The sequence below is a fragment of the Garra rufa genome, chromosome 1 (assembly GCF_049309525.1).
Source record: "Garra rufa chromosome 1, GarRuf1.0, whole genome shotgun sequence".
NCBI classification, from domain to species: domain Eukaryota; kingdom Metazoa; phylum Chordata; class Actinopteri; order Cypriniformes; family Cyprinidae; genus Garra; species Garra rufa.
The window spans coordinates 58,433,491-58,454,525 of record NC_133361.1 but is presented as its reverse complement, the minus strand read 5'-3'; the positions used below and the strand labels follow the sequence as shown (position 1 = coordinate 58,454,525).

General features: G+C 39.1%; 2 protein-coding genes across 5 annotated transcripts in view; one reads left to right on the top strand and one right to left on the bottom strand.

Annotated features, from left to right (window-relative positions):
• The window catches only part of cyth3b (cytohesin 3b), a 51,543-nt gene extending 48,743 nt beyond the window's left edge, over window positions 1-2,800 (top strand). Inside the window, exon 13 of the mRNA XM_073843371.1 lies at window positions 1,686-2,800. Coding sequence (XP_073699472.1) covers window positions 1,686-1,758 — 73 coding nt within the window. The 3' untranslated portion in view covers window positions 1,759-2,800. The remainder of the gene's footprint in view (window positions 1-1,685) is intronic.
• Window positions 2,801-2,948: 148 nt separating this feature from the next.
• On the bottom strand, window positions 2,949-18,251 carry cacng5b (calcium channel, voltage-dependent, gamma subunit 5b). Of its 4 annotated transcripts, XM_073843375.1 has the most exons (7): window positions 18,141-18,236; window positions 16,909-16,958; window positions 16,232-16,471; window positions 12,070-12,156; window positions 8,191-8,331; window positions 7,973-8,118; window positions 2,951-3,978 (listed from the first exon to the last, which is right to left on the bottom strand). In XM_073843375.1, exons 3-7 carry the CDS (start codon window positions 16,425-16,427, stop codon window positions 3,721-3,723), a joined length of 828 nt encoding a protein of 275 aa, XP_073699476.1. In that variant the 5' UTR covers window positions 16,428-16,471; window positions 16,909-16,958; window positions 18,141-18,236; the 3' UTR covers window positions 2,951-3,720. The 4 variants fall into 4 exon arrangements, with proteins under 4 accessions (XP_073699475.1, XP_073699473.1, XP_073699477.1 ...); XM_073843374.1 differs by having other exon boundaries at window positions 2,949-3,978; window positions 7,973-8,331; window positions 16,909-16,955; window positions 18,141-18,251; XM_073843372.1 differs by having other exon boundaries at window positions 2,949-3,978; window positions 7,973-8,331.
• Window positions 18,252-21,035: the final 2,784 nt, after the last annotated feature.

Here is a 21,035-nt window from a genome sequence, read left to right as displayed (position 1 = left end):
ATTAACATTTTAAATGTCATGTATTTAAATACATTTGAAATTCACTAGAAATGACGTAAACGTATATTTTACTTTTGGCAGTACAAATATATACATGTCTCATATCCGCAAAAGACTACTTTATTAACTCCATAAAGTGCCTAGCTTTATGAGCTAAGACCAAGCAACATGCCTAAAAGCGATTGTAAATACGAGGACATGGCAACACTGCAAGACAGCGCTCTCTAAAGCAGCCATCTGAACCCTGGTGCGCACCAAACAAGCGGACCGAGATCGCTAAAAATATTCGTCTTGATCTGCTTCCAAGCGAACTCTGCTCTCTTAGTGCGGTTAATTTGAGTAAGTGTGAATGCTGCCATCCGAACCCTGGTGCGCACCAAACAAGCGGGCCGAGATAGCTAAAAATATTCGTCTTGATCTGCTTCCAAGCGAACTCTGCTCTGTTAGTGCGGTTAATTTGAGTAAGTGTGAATGCTGCCATCCGAACCCTGGTGCACACCAAACAAGCGGACCGAGATCGCTAAAAATATTCGTCTTGATCTGCTTCCAAGCGAACCCTGGTGCGCACCAAACAAGCGGACCGAGATCGCTAAAAATATTCGTCTTGATCTGCTTCCAAGCGAACTCTGCTCTGTTAGTGCGGTTAATTTGAGTAAGTGTGAATGCTGCCATCGGAACCCTGGTGCGCACCAAACAAGCGGACCGAGACCGCTAAAAAGATGGGTCTTAATCCACTTCCAAACAAACTCTTGTCCGATTGCTCTGTTAGTGCGGTTCATTTGAGTAAGAGTGACTAACAGAGCAATCGCACCAGAGTTCGTTTGGAAGCGAATCTAGACCCATCTTTTTTAGCAATCTCGATCTGAATCGATCTAGCAATGGACATTCGCACCAGAGTTTGTTTTAATTGAACCAAACATGACAAGTGTGAACACACTCGCATATCGCCATATGCATTGGTAGTAGCAAGTTCCTGTACTTGTTTGCAGCAGAAGCAATAATCTACCACTACAGCAATAACCAAGAGCAGCAGCAGTGTAGCAGACCTATTTCTCCAAGACCAAATACATTAACATTGTCATATACATTACCATGTTAAAATCTTGCCTCTAATTTCAGCCCAAACAATATATTTTATAAAGCAGCAAAATGTTGCCACCTATCTGTCTGGAGCACATACGTGATTCCTAAATTCTTAAAATGTCATCTACACAGGCAGCTAATTTGGTTTTGGAACACAGCTGTAGTCTCCTCATAATGAAAGAAGCACTTCCTGCAGTGGAAGATGAGTTTCACACTATGTGCAGTGCTAACAAGATTTCCCGCCGTGAAAACTGTGGCAACATCAGCAGACTCTTCATAGAGAGCTTCAGAGCATTCCCTCACACAAGAACATTAGATATCAGTCGCTTTTAGATTTCAAACAGCCTTTAAAGTTAGCTGATATGACCTTAAGAGTGGACAAGACAGAAACGCCACTCAAAAAAAAACAAGAGGCGGGGTTAAACAGGGGGTGGGGTCTGTCTTCAGAAACCATGGAAACCAAACTAGGTCACTGAACAAACTATTTTCCACGATATAGTTAAGACAGGAATGTGTACTGTATATATGTGCTACATTTCCATATCAAAGATGCCGAAATTCTCTCTGCCGCGCCTCACATCTCCTTTAATTGGTTCCTTCAGAGCGAGCATCAGCCGGGACCCCTTCTACGACATGCTGGCCACCAGGAAGAGACGTATCGCCAACAAGAAGTGAAACCGTTCCCCAAAGCCTCTTCACGGCTACACACTGCCTACTAGGACAGCCTTTGTGCGAGTGTGTTTGATGGGCCCAGCAGCTGAAGAATTCAATGTTTATAGTTCCTTTCTTGTGTTTCTATTTGTATAAAAACACAGCTGTCCTGATCTGTTTGTATTTGCATGGATGTTGGTATGTATACCTGGGCGGCTCACTCGAGAGTCCAGAGGAAGTCGTTGTGAACAGATGTCACATAGAAAAGCCATTTGTTTTAAGAGACTAGACTTATTTCGGCGCCTGACAACCTGGCGATGTGATCGCACAGGGCTCTGAGACGATAAGCCTACGTGGCCGTTATCTCTTATGGTGCTAGAAGACTTCCTGCGTGCATGTGACCGCAGCACTAGGTCAAATCGATGTTAATGATCCAATGCCAACACTAGGTGGCGGTCTGAAGTCAGCTGGCCTGATTTCATGTTGTTCGAGTAAGAAACAGCAAATATATAACACTTATATAGATTTAGTTTCTGGTTACCGCTCCATTAACCTTTCCGTTCTGGTCTTAGATGACACTATCTGCTGTTACATATGATGTGTTGATGTAATACGAATGAATTTGCTTGCTTTTGTGTTCTTATGACAAGTATAGTTGAATATCTTTTATATTTATTTTCTTTGTGAAATTTTATTCTACTCATAATTGGTAAACTATAGGTCTAAGTTATGTGTAAATACTGTAAACATTTGTCTTCTTTTTTTGTGTGTAAGTACAATCTGTAGCATATAAATCTACTGGCTTTTTAATGTTAGGGCCCTTTGCTCGGCAGCCTTAAACTAATGTACTTCTGTCAGGGAAAAACACCTTGTAAAATTCTGGAAAATGAAGTTTTTTTTTTTTTTTTTTAATCCAGTAGCAATTTATATGTGGTTGTAAAATAAGAGCCCTGTCCAAGGGCAGAATACTATCTTCAATGCCCTTTGGGGCTCAAGATTAATTTTTATATGTCTGTATAAGCTATTGGTCAAACTGTACATGAAATATGAATACATAAAACATTCAAAAAGCTAAAACTTTCTTGAGTGATTTTTTTTTCCTTACATGAACACACCTATACCTTTTTTGAAATGGTTTGAAGTATTAAATCAGTTTCAGTTTCAGTGTATTTAAGTGATATGAACAGTGAAAAGTTGGTTTTGAGAAGCCAAAAGAAAAACAAAGGACATGTTTGTAGCACATAGCTATATATATAAAAAAACGAAATAACATTTCAGATACATGCTTACAAAAAACTAAACAAACGCAACATTTGTAATATACATGTATATATACTGAACTGTGTTAGGTTGAATGTTTACAAGGAACTGTTTCATTAGTTTGGTCCATTTTCTATTCATAGCAGAAAGGAAATTAATTTTTAAGTAAGCTGTGAACAACTATATAATATTACAATCTCATCACGAATATATATGTTGTACTTTGACGTGTTTCTTTTTGATGTGCCATAATACACAATATTTGTGAGATTCAAGGTACATGTTGATGTGTTAGTTTTGATCTATAGATATAAAAACAATTTCTGCACTTACTAATAATTTTGTCTATAAGAATACAATTTGATATGAATAAATATTATATTGCATTACATACATAGTATACTTTTAGACTATTCTTGAAAGCAGATTGATCTAGTTGAAGGCTAGTGCTCCATAATGGCTACAATTCATATTTGTATAAGCACCATAAATATTTACATGGCTCAACACCCAGTGGTACATTAAACTTGACTGATTATACATCTTAGCAGTGTGTGAATCACTCCAGAGCAGAGAAGAATACGATACTGCCACCTGCTGGAACAAAGTCATTAGTTCAAGCTCACTACAGAACAGGAAAAGTACAGTCATACATTCTATCAGTCTGTTCCCTTTCATAAGGCAAAGACACACGTATATGTTTAAAACCCAGTTCTGATGAACACTTCAGCAGGGAGAGGAGGACACCTGGTCATAGTCAGGGCACTTGAGCAGGGCAGGGTAGCTGGCATTCATCTGGAGTGAGGTGTCGCTGGAGATGTCTGACGGGCTGCGTCCTCGCGTCCAGGCGTCAGGATGAAGGAACTGACCAGAGTAATCGGAGCAGTTGCTCAGACGAGGCCGGTAGAAGCTGGGGTGGGGCTGGTAGATTTCCTCCGCTGTGTAACGCTTCATGAACAGGTAGACCGACATCACACCTGCACTCTGAACAGAGAAAAGAAAACATTTCCTGAAGAAAATACTACTTAGAGAAAAAAATCTTAGAGATTTAGAGGTTTTGATTATGACTAATCATTGCTAATTTATGTAAAAAAGGTAAATAATGTAAAGTATCTCACATTTCAGCAACCATTTTAGTATATCTTCTCAAGGGACAATACTATAGAAATGAAACGTGGATTATATTTCATTGAGTAGTCAATGTGCAACTTGTATAGCAGTATAGATTTACTGTCCTCTGAAAATAACTCAACATACATATTATTGTCAAATATCAACGATCAATGAAGTTGAGCACTCGTTCTGTGCATCAGGTGGCTTCCAAAAACAAATGCATGAGTGCTGCCAGCATTGCTTTAAGGGTTTCAGAAGTAGAAGGTCAGCTTGTCAGCACTCAGACCATACGCCACACACTGCAACAAGTCGGTCTGCACTTGTGTTGTCCCAGAAAGAAGCCTCATTTGAAGCTGGCTCACAAGAAAGCCCACAAACAGTTTGCTGAAGACAACCTGTCCAAGAGCATGAATTACTGGAACCATGTGGCAACGGCAGTTTTCCAACATGATAACTACCCCAAACGCACCACCAAGATGACAACTGTCTTGCTGAGGAAGCTGAAGGTGAAGGTGATGGGGTGGCCAAGTATGTCTCCAGACCTGGGGCCTCATTTATAAAGACTTGCGTAGAAACCATCCTTGATTTTATCTAAGAACTTTTCTGATTTGATCGTAAGAGCGATTCAGAGAAACGAACGTACACACGAAATCCATGCGTACGCCAGTCATTTGGTTATAAATCACAAATGATCGTGGAATTGTGTGCAGCTGAATGTTCCGCCGTCGAAACGCCCCTGCTTAATTAATTAACATATAAAATGAGCTCATTCCTAAAGCAAAAACTCTGTGACAATGGCAAGTAAAAAGGAGCGCAAGAAATCAAATTATAGTGAGGCTGATCTATCTGCAATACCAGGCATTACCACAAGGAAACGGTCGTACGCCAAGCTGGAATCTGACGTGGAGATAAGTACTTTTCCACGTCAAAGACGGTTTTTATAAATCTGTACTTTGACGTGGATTTGATCGTACGAACACTCTAAGATCAAATCAGTGCGTAAGAAAGTTTTATAAATGAGGCCCCTGAACCCTATTAAGCACCTGTGGGACATCCTCGAATGTAAGGTGGAGAGGCACCATGTGTCTAACATCCAGCCAATTCCATGCCCAGAATGATTAAGGCAGTGCCAGATAAAAATGGTGCTAACACAATATATTGACACTTTGGACGTTCACTTAGGGTGTACTCACTTTTGTTGCCAGCTATTTTGACAATAATGGCTGTATGTTGAGTTATTTTCAGGGGACAATAATTCTATACTGCTATACGAGCTGCAAAATGACCACTCTAAAATATATCCAAGTTTCATTTCTATATTATTGTCCCTTGAGAAGATACACTAAAATGTTAGCTGAAATGTGAGGGGTGTACTCACTTTTGTGACATACTGTATTTAGAAACATTGTACACCAAAATATAGATAAAATAAATGGCAATTAATTCACTATGGGGTGCCAAGTGCCATTTGACCTTGACATAAAATCATTGCAGACAGGCTCACAGAAGTGCACCTTTAGAAGGTTTTAAAGGAAAACTGTGGAAAAATACAATATAAGTAAAGCAAACAAATAAGTCAACAAGAGTCTGGGGTGACACTGTAGGTTGTAGCTTTGCTCCAAAGAGTTCAATTCACTTAGCAATGCTGACGTAAGTCATGCAAAAAGCCTTAACTGTGTAGGCAAGTGGGAGATTTTCACATATTAAAGAAATGTTGCATGTGCTCTGTCAGACAAGGTTACTAACTTGCTATGTTAAATAGTATAGTGGAACAGTAAGCATGATTCCACAATGACTGTTTCAAACACTAATTTAGTTTGTCACATGACTCAACACATTGCATATTTATACAGTAAGTGACCCTGGACCACAAAACCAGTCATACGTAGCAGTGGTATATTTGTAGCAACAGCCAAAAATACATTGTATTGGTCAAAATTATCAATTTTTCTTTTATGCCAAAAATCATTAGGATACTAAGTAAAGATCATGTTCCATGAAGATATTTTGTAAATTTCTTTCCGTAAATAGATCAAAACTTAATTTTTGATTAGTAATATGCATTGCTAAGAGCTTCATTTTTGCACCCTGAGATTCCAGATTTTCAAATAGCTGTATCTCGGCCAAATATTGTCCTGTCCTAACAAACCATACATCAATGGAAAGCTTATTCAATTCTCATTATTGAAGACACCTGATGTTAATAAGCAGAATCACCAAAGGAGAAAACCAACATTTTTAAGCAACCATTCTAGTGGTCAGTGTTTGCATTAGTTAGGCTCTTGACCCTTAAATCTTCAATATTAGGTCTTGTTTGGCTGCAATTACTGAGTTATAACAGCCAGACAAGCCAAGAGCAAAAGTTATCAGCTGACATTGACTGTGCTTGACATAGTCATCATATAGTGACTTGAGAATTTGACATAGGTTTCACTTACAGACTACAAGAAACTGTGAACAAAAGAGCAATCAGTTTTGGCATAATCAGACAGATGATGAAATATGAGTTTGTTTTAATTTAGACGCACAGACATGAAGAATCAGCGTGAGAATCACAACAACGGTGACCATCAAAAAGCGTGTTGCAGCCAATCAGAACTCATCCATGACTCCCATCATGCATTGTGGCATGAATAAATTATTGATCTGTTGATCTGAATATGCCGTTTGTCACCATTGTTGAGATTGATGGTCTGGTTCTCGATGTCTATGTGTGCTGATATGAAACACTTATTTTTTAAAACAGATTGTAAAAAAATATTTTCTAAAAAAAAATAGGAAGTGCTGGAAATTCTGTGGATTGTAAAGGCTATTACAGTAAGCAAAAAAAAAAACAAAAAAAACAACTAAGATTAGACACTAGGTGATTCACGTCAAACAATGAATATGTTAAAACACAATCATCACCTGATGACATGAGCTTATATCTGGCTGTTTTAACTCAAACACAGCAGCCAAACAAAATCTAGTGTTAAAGATTTAAGGGTCAAGAGCACAACTAATGCAAACATTGACCACTAGAATGGTTGCTTAAACATGTTGGTTTTCTCCTTTGGTGATTCCGCTTATTAACATCAGGTGTCTTCAATAATGATCAATCATCACTTCGTTAATCACCTAATTATCTTGTTAGCTTAAACACTGCTTCAGTGTTAACTTTAACTCTGCTTCAGTGTTACTTTAACACTATCTGGAGTGGGACCATATGTACTCTGAGCAGTATTGATTTAACACTGGGGACTTTACTGTGTAGATTTTTTTTAGTATTCAAAATAACTGTTTTCTATTTAAATATATTTTAATATGTAAGTTATTCCTGTGATTAAAGCCAAATTTTCAGCATAATTACTCCAGTCTTCAGTGTCACATTATCATTCAGAAATCATTCTAATATGCTGATTTGCTGTTCAAGAAACATTGCTGGTAAACAGTTCATTCATCGCACTGAAAATGGAGGTTCAGTGTTTAGCATTCAAGTATGCATGCTCTGTTGCATACTGCTCATTGTGACAAATGTACTCATCTGGGTATGTCATGCGCATTACATACGGTATATACAGTACCACAGCAACAGAAAGAGCAGGAAGGCACTGAACCCAGTCATTACTGGAGATTTTATGTCAAACTGAGAAAGATTAAATTCTAGCATGCGGTAATCATCAGCATTTCACAAATACACAGAGCTTCAATTGTATTGAACCCTTTGACATTGCTTTCTTCTTACATTTACTTGGAGTCAGCACATTAGACATTCAGGCTGAATTAATGGCATAGAAGTTCAATTCAGTGCAAACGCCTTAATAATGACGAAAAGTGAGAGAAGAATGACAGTAAATGGTAGTGTCTGAATAAAAGAGCTTTTTACCTCAGTGAGCAGGAAGGAAATGGCAGCGAACGCAAACGACCAGCCGTACTTATAGCTGAAATACGCCTCATTACTCTTGGTCCTGTTGAACATCTCGTCATTTATGCTGGAGATGTAAAGCACCAAACCAACCACCAGAGACAGACCTGTGTGACAGACAAACATCAGTCTGGTGAATAAGACATGCCAGACTGACAGAGGAGGAAGAAGAAGTGTACCTGACAGGATGAAAAAGATTCCAGAGACAAATGCCAATATGGTGCGATGGGGCCGAATGTGTCCGATATTGTTGAGCACAAAACCGATGAACATGAAGAACAAACTGACCAGGGGGAACGGTGTGGCCGAACGAATCATCTCTGAAAAGAAACAATACCACAAGAAATAGATCATTTGAAAGTGAGTTAACTTGCCTGTTCACACCAAGAACAATAACTACAGTCTAAAGCCTAACAAATGTTCTAAATAACATGGTTTAGTCAACTTTACTATCCAACCCTGTTGAACAAAACAGCATATGCTTGTTAGGTATGTTTTGAAGCATGGTACACTCTTAAAAATAAAGGTTTCTTCAAGCGATGCCCTAGAAGAACCATTTTTGGGTCCACAAAGAGCCATTCAGTCAGAGGTTCTTTAAAGAACCATCTCTTTCCTACCTTTTTATAATCTGAAGAACCTTCTTTCGCCACAAAGAACCGTTTGTGAAACAGAACCCTGCTGCAAAAAACCCCAGCTCAAACCAGGTTAGGCTGGTTTTAGATGGTTTAAGCTGGAAGTAGCTGGTTTTAGCTGGTCTTGGCCACTTTCCCAGCTATGACCAGCTAAAACCAGACAACCAGCCTAGGCTAATTTTTAGCTGTTTTTTTTTTTTCAGCAGGGAAAGGTTTTTCAGATGTTAAAGGTTCTTTATGGAACCATTTAGGCAAAAAATGTTCTTCTATGGCATCATGAAGCGTGTAGCTAGTTTTAAGCTGGTCATGAACTGGTTTAAGCTGCTCAGGACCAGCTTAAACCAGCTCATGACCAACTAAGGACCATCTTAAACCAGCTCAAACCAGCTACCATGCTTCAAAACACAACTAACCTGTCTGTTTTTTTTTTTTTCAACAGGGAAGTTAACTGTAAAAATCTAGTAATCGGTACTATTTACATGCTATGCCTTTGTTACTCAGAGAAAAAACAAGTTAAAATAACTTAAATCATAATTTAATCATCTTAATTAGTCCAACGGTAAAAAATGGCCACAGCAAATGTTCTTTTTTAATTTTAATTGTCAGTGTAAACATAACTTGCTGACTTGGTTTTTTAGGCATTAAGTTTTTTTACTTATTTAGTAAATGAATCACTCATTACAGTGTATAAAGGCAACTATAACCCTTAAGTCATAAAAACTTCTAGTTCTAAAACAACAGCTATATTGATCATTACACGGTGGAAATATACCATTGGGATCACTTTCAGAACAATATCAATCTTCCAGTCGATGAAAGATCAAAATCTTTTTTAGCGCACACTGCTATTAACATTTTCATCTCTTGGTGTGTGTTCTAAAATAGAATATATAAAAATTAGATATTCAACACTATAACACTTTAGATATTGTTATAGTTATTAATCTTAAAAGTCATTCCTTCATGATTTGGCCTATATCGATCGTGCTGTTCGTTTTTGCGTGCAGCCGAAAAAATAGAGGAGCAGGAAACAGTGGTTTCATTTATTTTCAAATGCCTTTGCACAATATATGTGTGGTGTTTCAGTCATTAGCTTAGCATGCTAAAAGCTGTGAATGTCATTTTGAGTCATGAGAGGCACGCTATTTCTGTGAAGCATGTGAGTGACTGTTAATGAAGCTGCTGACAGAGCTGATGCTGTGGATATAACAGTTCACTGAAGGCTCTCTCAGCGCTGTCTTGCTGTCCATCAGCTCAGACCCTCAGCAGGGTAATTACCAGCACATTGACAGAACAGCACACCGAAATAAACTCGCTGAAGTCTTTAAAACAGCTTTTAGAAATGACAGCTAATAACCAGCCATCCTGCATTAGCTATACACTTCTGGATTGTATAAGCAGTTTATGCAACTGGATTTGAATATATTATATGGATTTTAAATATGGGGTTGTTCTGTTGTGACAGCAATGACAAAGCAACGCTAACAGCAAATAACAAAATTAACCATATAAGTTAGAATGGGGAAAACTTACTTTTTTCCTAAAATAGCCTAGATAAAGTCAAAATACATTTGTGTTGTAACTATGGACTATTTGACAAAAGTGATGTAGAAGTTTTCACCATGAAGTGAACCATGAAGGTACATCACACTGGTGATGTACCTGAGAGAAAACAGATTTCACAGTCAGTGATCTAATTTACAGCAGTAAGAAAAAATATATGCAATTTTAACAAAGTTCAAGACAATAAAGCATTTTATTCAGCATCAGCTAATTTCAAGATAAAAGACCACAATAGGAAAGAGAGCGCCATCAGCACTAGTAGGATAATTCAGTCTTACTACTTTTAATGAAGATGATTGCGTGTTGAGTGTGTCTGCAACTTATTTTTAGTTTATTTGGGTCAGTTTGAGTGTTGGCTTGCTGAAGAGATACTCATCTACTTCTATTTACTTCTATATATAACATATTTGCACACATTTCAGGAGGAGTAAAATTTACATATGTGACCCTGGACCACAAAACCAGTCTTAAGTCGTTGGGGTATATTTGTAGCAATAGCCAAAAATACATGGTATGGGTCAAAATTATTGATTTTTCTTTTATGTCCAAAATCATTAGGAAATTAAGTAAAGATCATGTTACATTAAGATTTTTTGTAAAATTCCTACTGTAAACCTATCAAAATGTAATTTTTGATTAGTAATATGCATTGTTAAGAACTAAATTTGGACAACTTTAAAGGTGATTTTCTCAGTATTTTGATTTTTTTGCACCCTTAGATTCCAGATTTTCAAATAGTTGTATCTCGGCCAAATATTGTCCTATCCTAACAAACTATACATCAATAGAAAGCTTATGTATTGAGCTTTCATATGATGCATATACCTCAGTTTTGTAAAATTTAACCTTATGACTGGTTTTGTGGTCCAGGGTCACATATGTGATATTAACATCCAGATACATTTACACAGTTTTGTCTGGAAAGCGTCTCAGACCACCTCCTTAAGTGGTTTGAGCAATCAGATATAAAGGTGACCTATTATGCCCTTTCAGAAGAGGGCGGAGTTTCAAGAGCTCATGCTCCGGCATACCGATAACAGCAGAGAATCAGAATCAGAATTAGCTTTATTCGCCAAGTGTGCGCAGACACACAAGGAATTTGTTGTGTTTTTTTTTTTTTCAGGACAATCAGAAACTCTCAGTAGTGGTGTTCAGTCTTATATCTTCGAACTGGAATCAAGTCCCACTTGTGATTACATGTGAACATGGTAACATGTGAAGGCAGCATCAGTGGAAACAGGCAGAGATAATGGTAGCTTAAGCAACATTAGCCTTACAAAGTGCCACGAAGCTCTTTCAGAAAGGCAATTTGGAAAACAAACATGTGATACTAACTTTGTCTGAAGCTGACATTCATGCACAAAGTGTTTGTATTGATCCCTAAACATACATGGAACTTTACCAATTTTTTCTGGGACATTTCCTTCAAAAATGAAACTTAAGGGGGAAAATTTGGAAACGCATGCTCGGAGAGACTGTTTATGATATATTGGGATTATAAAAAAAAATGAGTAGGTGGATTTTTACCATTACAGGCTGGTGGTTTTCACATACAACTGTGTTCAATCACCTTATTTTTGCATAATAGGTCCCCTATAAATCCCTTGAAAACATTTTGGAGGGCATTTACACCTCCTCTTTTCATGATTGGATAGAGAAAATGCACTGAAGTGACCCGCTGTAAACAGAGTTATTGACTCTCAAAAGAAAGAAACCACTAAATTTAGAAACAAACTTCTAGTCAAATCTGGGTCTTGAAGTAAAACCAGTTGAGAATCAATGCTATAAGCCAGTTTTTGCAGAGGAGCTTGAGTACTCAATGAATTGACTAAAGGTGTTTGTCATGTAGGTATAATCACTTACTCAGGACACTGACAGTAGACTCACTGGTCAGCTGAACGCTCATTGGCATCACATACTCGATGGTGAAGCAGCGACCCCTCTCCTCACCTGAGACAGAAAACAGAGCTCTGAGGTTGTTCTTTCATAGTTTAGGACACATAACATGGTTTCGTTTGTGTTTTATTATACAGTATGTCACAAAAGTGAGTACACCCCGTACATTTCAGCAACCATTTTAGTATATTTTCTCAAGGGACAATACTATAGAAATTAAACTTGGATATATTTTAGAGTAGTTAATGTGCAGCTTGTATAGCAGTATACAGTAGATTGGTGTCCCCTGAAAATTACCCTCAATGAACTACAGCTCCCCAGCACCAGCAGCACTCATGCAGCCCCAGACCATGATGCTACCACCATCATGCTTGACTATAGGCAAGACACAATTTTTTCGGTACTCCTCACCAGGGCATCGCCACACATGCTGGACAACAAGTTTATCTTATAGTCTCATCAGACCACAGGACATTCATGCTCTTGGACAGGTACTGTTTGCGTGCTTTCTTGTGAGCCAGCTTTAGAAGAGGCTTTCTTCTGGGACGACTTCGTTGATCGAACCTTGCATGGCCTGTTCCAAATGAAATCTTGGAAATGACCCTGACCACTGTAGTGTAACTTGGTTTCAAGTTATTACTGAACCTCTAAGCCTTGGCCATCTTTGTGGAGAGCAACAATTCTAATTCTCAAATCCTCAGAGAGTTCTTTGCCATGAGGTGCCATGTTGAACATCCAGTGGTCAGTATAAGAGAACTGTATTTAAAGCACCTAATTTTAACTGCTCTAATACAAGATACACAACTTTGTAGGTCCTGTCAAACAGACAAAAACATAAACATGATGAATAGGACATGTGGCTTTGCATGTTAAACAAAATACTGCTGTTACTATTAGGGTGTACTCACTTTTGTTGCCAGCTATTTTGACAATGATGGCTGTATGTTGAGTTATTTTCAGGGGACACTAAATCTATACTGCTATACAAGCTGCACATTGACTACTCTAAAATATATCCAAGTTTCATTTCTATAGTACTGTCCCTGGAGAAGATATACTAAAACAGCTGCTAAAATGTGAGGGGTGTACTCACTTTTGTGACATACTGTATAGTACAGAAGAGGGCTTTTCAAACTTTTAAACTTTTCAAAGTTTTTCTAATTTAAAGTTCTATTCAAGGCTATTTACAGATAATGACAATCAATCAATCAGTATTGTGAAATGTCTCAGTTTGGTTACCAACATTCAAATTCATACAGGTTTGGAACAACATAAGGGTGAGTTAATGATGACATTTTTTTTTTTTGGCAAACTATGACTTTAAGGGCCGTCATCTATGAGTCAAAGATCGGAGTCACTGACACTTTCCTCATGTGGTGAGACCTACAGGATCATGCGATCACTGTCAGTCTCATATCACATTTACACAATCAACACTATAACACCAGCAGCAATGCAACCCTCTGACATCAAAGCACAGAAATAAAGTGAGACTTCTGGACTTCTGAAAGTTTTGGGTGTTTTTAAAGCACAAGGCTGACGTTGATCCCAACAGCCCATCCCTGCAGAGCTCAAACGATTGCTCACATCTGTTCACAGTCACACTCAATTTAACTGCCTGTAAACAGTGTGGGTTTGGACCAAACTCAGTTCAATCTCTCGCCCTCATCTTCACACACACAGCGCACTCTTTCTCTGAGACTAATGTGTGTGTTTGTGCCACAGCAGGCTGTTGTTTGCCACTTCAGATGAGTGTGAGCTCAACATGTCATCTAAACGATAACGAAACATCCTGCTTCGTTTGGATAAAGCAGAAGACATCCCATCATTAAACACATCCAGAAAATTGCCATGGAGATGTCAAGGGAGGGCACAAGCACAGAGCTGAAACCTTTGTAATCAGCCCCGAATGCCTGACCAGACAAAAATAATGGCATAAAACGAATAAACCCCTTTGAATGCGTGAAGTCTATTGGAATGAACTCGAATGACTGGCTGTTTACAGAAGACCAATTTAGAATACTGACAGTAAGAACTTATCAAGCACTTAACAATAACTAAATCAAGAACTTAACAGGGTTGAATGCTTGAGATTGATAAACAGTGTCCTAATGTAACTTTAAAGACAAAACTGAAATGAGCTCATTTACTCATTTCCCTTTTCATTATGCTGTAGCAAAATCACTGTCTGTCTGGGTGTTTGGTAACATTCACTGGAACATCTCATTTTGTATTATCGTGATGCAGCTTCATTTCCTAAATATCAGCACTGGGACTTGGGAGTTTTATTCACACAGTGATCTCAATTCACACCATCATGGAGGAAACATTCACAGCGAATGGTGTCGTGACAAGGCGTGTGAACACGAGGGAACCTCAACCAAAAAACAAACATCTGCATTGAATGGAAACATTCTAGACACTAAATTCACAAATAAATCAATTAATTTAAATACACAAACAAACAAACCTGTTTTATGAATCATAATAAACAGATTGAACATTATTTTGTACCTGTGGAAAGTGCTGGATATTTTTGTTCAGCTTCTAAAATCAGTACACTGAATTTTCTTTGTGGCAGTAACTGAGTAATCCTTTTTTTTTCCTCACAATTCTGACTTCTTTTCTTAGATTTGTGAGATATAAACTTGCAATGTCTATGCTTATGTCTTGCAGCTGTGACTTTATATCACACAGTTCTGACTTTGTAACTCACAATTGCAAGTTTATATGTGACCCTGGACCACAAAACCAGTCTTAAGTCGCTGGGGTATATTTGCAGCAATAGCCAAAAATACATTGCATGGGTCAAAATTTTTGATTTTTCTTTTATGCCAAAAATCATTAAGAAATTAAGTAAAGTTCATGTTCCATGAAGATTTTTTGTAAAATTCCTACTGTAAACATATCAAAATGTAATTTTTGATTTGTAAATATGCATTGTTAAGAACCTAATTTGGACAACTTTAAAGGTGATTTTCTCAGTCTTTTTGATTTTTTTGCATCCTCAGATTTCTGATTTCAAATAGATGTATCTCGGCCAAATATTGTCATATCCTAACAAACCATACATCAATAGAAAGCTTATTTATTGAGCTTTCATATGATGTATAAATCTCAGTTTTGTCAAATTTAACCTTATGACTGGTTTTGTGGTCCAGGGTCACATATCTCACTATTCTGAGAAAAAAGTCAGTGAGTTTTTTATATTACAGAATTCAGGGGAAAAAGACAGAATTGTGATTTTTTTTAAAATCAGAATTCAGGGAAAAAGTTAACATCATAGAATTATAGGGATAAAAGTCAGAATCGCAAGTTTATATCATGGAATTCTAGATGAAAAAAGTCAGAACTGCGAATTTATATCACAGAATTCAGGATATAAATCATAATTAAGTTTATATCACATAATTATGGGAGTAAAAAAGTCTGAATTTTGAGTTTACATCATGGAATCCTGGGAATAAAAGTCAGAATCGCAAGTTTATATCAGAATTCTGGGGAAAAATTCAGAATTGAGAGTTTATATCAGAATTCAGGGAAATAAATCAGAACTGTGAGCTTATATCACGGAATTCTGGGGGGGAAAACTCAGAATTGTGAGTTTATATCACAGAATTCAGGAGTCAGAATTGTGATTATTTTATTATTTTCAGAATTGTAAGTTTACATCATAGAATTCAGGAGGGAAAAGTCAGAATTGTGATTATTTTATCAGAATTCAGGAGGGGGGAATCAGAACTGTAAGTTTACATCATAGAATTATGGGGGGGGGGTCAGAATTGCTAGTTTATATCACATAATTCAGGGAAAATTAGAACAGTGTGTTTATATCATTGAATTCTGGGGAAAAATTCTGAATTATGAGTTTACATCAGAGAATTCTGGGGGAAAAAGTCAGAATTGCGAGTTTATATCAGAGTATTCAGGAAAAAAAATCTGAACTGTGAGTTTATATCACAGAATTCTGGAGAAAAAAGTGAGAATTGCAAGTTTACATCATAGAATTCTGGGGGGAAAGTCAGAATTGCTAATTTATATCACATAATTCAGGGAAAAATTTGAACTGTGTGTTTATAAGGGGACTTGAGGTAAAGTCCTCTAATAGCAGAATCAGCCATGTACTCACCTGCCAGAAAACACACTCTCCAGAGGCCAGAGTGGATGGACATGCGTATGTCAGCGCTCTGGTTGAGAGGCAGGATGACGCCCTCCTCCAAGTAAAGCCAGTAGTCAGTGCTGACAGCGATACCCAGCAGCCCCAGACTGCATACCGCAAACACACTGCTAAGCAGGGTCAGAGCCTTCCTCCCGCACGCGCTCATGCCACTTAGCCTTCAGCAGGGGGCGCTCAACACACACAGGTAATCTGAGGGAAACAGACGTAATGCTGTCAATTTATAAAAAACTGCTTGCTGACAGTAAATCAGGAGGGTGTCAACTTCCATCTCTAAGAAATCTGCGCATAATGAATCACGACGCGCCGTGAAAACGAGATGACAATCAACATCCTCTTGGAAAAAAGTGTTTGCGGAAGCACACAGATGCAGCTGGAATACTAACAATACAGACAATGTGAGACTGAGAGAGGACATCTATAGTTTTTGCATACATTTTCACATCTGTACATGTGTCATTTGAGCACAGCTACAGCTGCTGAGCATGTGATATGTGTGAGACATTGTCTGACACACAATGCAAAGGGATACTGAAGATACTCAAGTTTTGATCAGGCTGCTGGGAACGTGGCATTGCATGATAGGTGACATGTCAATCAATAATGAAAATATATGAAATGCAGGATACCTGGCACTCAGAATGTCAGAGCGTCCATTGCTGCTGTGAAGAACGACCTGCTTAAAGAGGGACACATATATGAGTATCTATCCTAAACACATGCACAAAAAATTCAATGACAGATGTAGAGATTATGCATTTTCAACCAGTTCAGTCTACAACAATGCCGATTCATAAAAAGTAATCCACGCAAATCCGCATTTGGGTTTACTGTTTTACTGTCTCTTCACTTAAATGTTTCCCTCACTTAACAACACTTGTGTCTTTTGCAGAGCTGCTTTATAGTTTAATTTAATTTTGTTTCAAAACTTCACAAACATATCAAAATTGAGTTAAAGATGAATAATGACACTTCTGTAGAGCTGCTTTACAGCTGAAACTAAATTAGTCTCAGAACTGAAGAATTTTTTGCAACATTAAAAATGTTTTTTGCTGTTTATTATTATGGAGCTGCTTTGAAATAGACTGAGTTTGTCTCATAACTTGAACAAACTTGGCTTCATATTTTTAATGTATGTTTGTTTATTACCAATACAAACTGTTTTAGGTTTACAAAAGAGCTATATAAAATGACTGCTAATAAATTATTGTTATAGCATTATTTTTCCATACCAAAGTTCCCACGGCTAGATTAGTGCACAATAATAATAGTAATTTTTGTTTGTAAAGTGATGTGTACTACCAATTATCACAATTTTACCTCAATAACAGTAACTGTAGTAACCATGAAATGTAGCTGAAACTATGGAAACCATTGTGCATTTTTGCAAGGGCGCACAGCACTTTGGGGCATCGTTCGCGTACAGAAGGAGAATTCCAATCAGCAGCATCACACTACGATCATCAGTTAGTCAGCTCACTAGGTTTTGAGACACAGCCCTTATCTTTAAAATTAATTTACATCATCATCGTAAACAAAATGATTCTCTTTACTCTCTGCACATGTTGCAGCAAATGACTGAGTAGTATATATTAGTTGCCGCACACAGCTGCGTTCTTATTATTATAAACATATGCAACCAGTTAAGCAATTGAAAGCACATTGAACACTTTTAACATATATACACAATGTCAACCATATTCAAAACACAAATAAACACATTTAATGTATTTATAAATAAATCCCATTTAAGCAACTGAAATCATCTGTACATTTAAGACGCATGCTTTTATGTTGACATGTTTACATGACGACAGCAGCTGCATATTCCTTCATTTGCTTTGAAAGGAGCAGAAATTACCTGAAGGATGTTGTTGAGGAGAGTAAATCAGAGTGTAATCCAGCTGTGGAGTGAAGCAGGTCCTCGCAGCGCAGCCTGACCACGAGAATGAACATGAGCCAGCGAGCGTGCTGTACGTGTGTGTGTGTTTTAGGAGAGTACGTGCGTCGCTGGCACGCTAAAGAGTCACTCACATAATATTATGTACTGTCGTTGTGGGTGGTTATACCTTAGTTTCCCACATTTATTTACAAACCAAGATTTATTCAGACATTTATATACAGTCCAACCAAACCAAAGTGTATTCACACAGCTTCAACATTTCTCACATTATCAGAAAATATTATATAGAAAATGGTAGGCTAATAAAATAAGTTAAACTGTGTCAGAACAAATTCATCTTGATAATCACAAATGAATTACAGTCAAACCAAAATGTATTCAGACACCTTCGAAATTTCGAACATAATTAGATTTAGAAAATGGTAATTAAAATATGACAATATGATCTGTATCAGAACAATTTTATCTTGATAATGTCATGTAACTTTGATAGATAGGCTATGTAACAAAACATAGTCAGATCAATGTGTCTGAATAATTTTTGGTCCAAAATTCTACTGTTGTCCACTGTATGAAGAATTTTACAGTCACAGTTTACTTTATTTTGCTATCCTCACTTAGTGTCCTGCACCCACTAGTAAAAAAGTAAAACAGAATGATCTTTGGCGTCTGAATAATTTTTGGTTTGACTGAGGTTTTATTTATATTTACTGTAAATTTAGAGCACATTGTTAGATTAATTGTTATGTTTTAGCCATATATTTTTCATTGAGCTGTTACAGTTCCGATGTGATCTTCACCTTAGAGGTTTACTCCGCCAAAGGTCCACAATGGTTGGCCCCCCCGAGTCCAGGTCTTTTAGTTAACCCTGTGATGAACTGGGTTCTACCTGATCAGATCTTTTCTCTGCCTATTCTGCCTGGGTTAAACGGTTTCTTTTATTGTATCAAAAATACACTGGACAATCAATGTTGTCTGATTCACAACAAATCATTGTCGAACAACCAATAGAACGACGGGAGTGACGTCACCGACCAGGAAGTATAAAGCACGTGTGCGTTTGAATCCGGCGGCAGCTTTTGTCATTCAGCGAGAGCGCTCTGTGTTTGTCTGTCTTATATCATATTGCTGTTTTTGGTGCCAGTTTGCACGAATTTATATTGAGCAATATGACAACCAAAGGGGGAAAGAAAGTATCTCTTGCGGTTCAGCGCCCACATAGACGGTGTGTCCCTCCCTGCCAACGCTTCATTGTTGGTGGAGACACACACAGTCTATGTGTGGTTTGCTTGGAGCGGAGCACGCACAGTCAGCCCTCGAAAAAGGCTGACTGTCCGCTGTGTGAACGCCTTCCACTGCGGGTGCTCCGTTCCCGGAAAGCCCTCTTCGAGGAGGAAGCTTTCACCAGCGCACCCCGCGGGTCTGGCCCCGCTTCCGCCGAGGCGGAGCGGCAGCTGCACTCGTGGGGCTCGCAGCTCGATCTGCTGGAGGGTATGGAGACGGGTGAACCCCTATGTCCTCCCTCACTCAGCGGATCGAGCGATCTCCTCTTGGATGCGGAAGCCCGCACTGCGGTTTCTTCCCCCCAAGAGGAGGTCTCAGGGCTTCTTCTATCTTCCTCCGAGGAGGTTGATGTGGAGAGCCCTGAAGAACCCCAACCGCCCCCCCCCCGTTCGCCTCACTATGAGGAGCTCATGGAGGTGCTGACTAGTGCGGTCACCAAGCTCAACATCTCTTGGCCCGCAGAACAATATCATGAGCTGCAGCGAAGCAGACTTGATGAACGCTTCCTGCGGACAAAGTCAGCACCCCCCAAACGGAACCTTCCCTTCTTCCCCGATCTGCATAAAGAGCTTTCTAGATCGTGGGAGAAGCCGTACTCCTACCGCCTCTTTAACCCCGCTGAAAATTATGGTAATGTGGGGGCTGCAGAGGAGTACGGTTATAAGGCGATGCCACGGGTAGAACAGACGCTGGCTAGCTATCTGTCACCCAGCTCGGCATCGTCTTTGAAGGCTCCGTCCTTGCCCACCAAGCCGCTAAAAGTAACATCCAGCTTGATGGGCAAGGCGTACACGGCAGCAGGTCAGGCTGGTTCTTGCCTCCACACCATGGCAATTCTCCAAGCCTACCAGCGAAGCCTAGAGGGCGGGGCCAGCGACGCTCTAAGCCGGGGGCCTCTAAGAAGAGGCCTGACCTGAGGGTCGTCCTCCAATCTAAGAGGTCCTCGGCTAAATGGCCCTGACTGTTGTGCCTCAGGGCCGATGAGGGCAGACCCTCTCGAGGGGGTTTGCATTGCACCACAGTTTATGGTCACCAAACCCCCTCGGGGCCCTCAGGAGATCTACAGCTAACCCTGCCAGTGTTACAGGGCGCGGCAATCTCCCGCGAACATCATTCTCTAGCCGTTCCGCCCGGAAACGTAGCAGACCTAGAGAGTTCGCAACCCCCACGGGGGTCCTCAGAGAAACTAGTTCAGGAGCATCCTGCCAGTATGCTGTTACAGGTCACCGAATTAGTTCCTCAAATAAATCCAGAAACCAGTCTCGAGAGGCTGGTTCCCTTAGTAGAATTTCTGGCAGCGTGGAAACTACTGCCAAATATTTCTACGTGGGTCCTGCGCACTGTAGAGAAAGGCTATTGCATTCAATTCAGCGCCAAGCCGCCACCTTTCAGCGGGGTATTCCTGACTCGGGGTGAACCCCGAGCAGGGTCTGGTAATGGAACAGGAAGTAGAAACTCTCCTGAGGAAGGAGGCCATCGAGGTGGTCCCTCCACAAGACAGAGAGTCCGGGTTCTACAGCCGGTACTTCATTGTTCCCAAGAAGGATGGAGGGCTTCGGCCCATTTTAG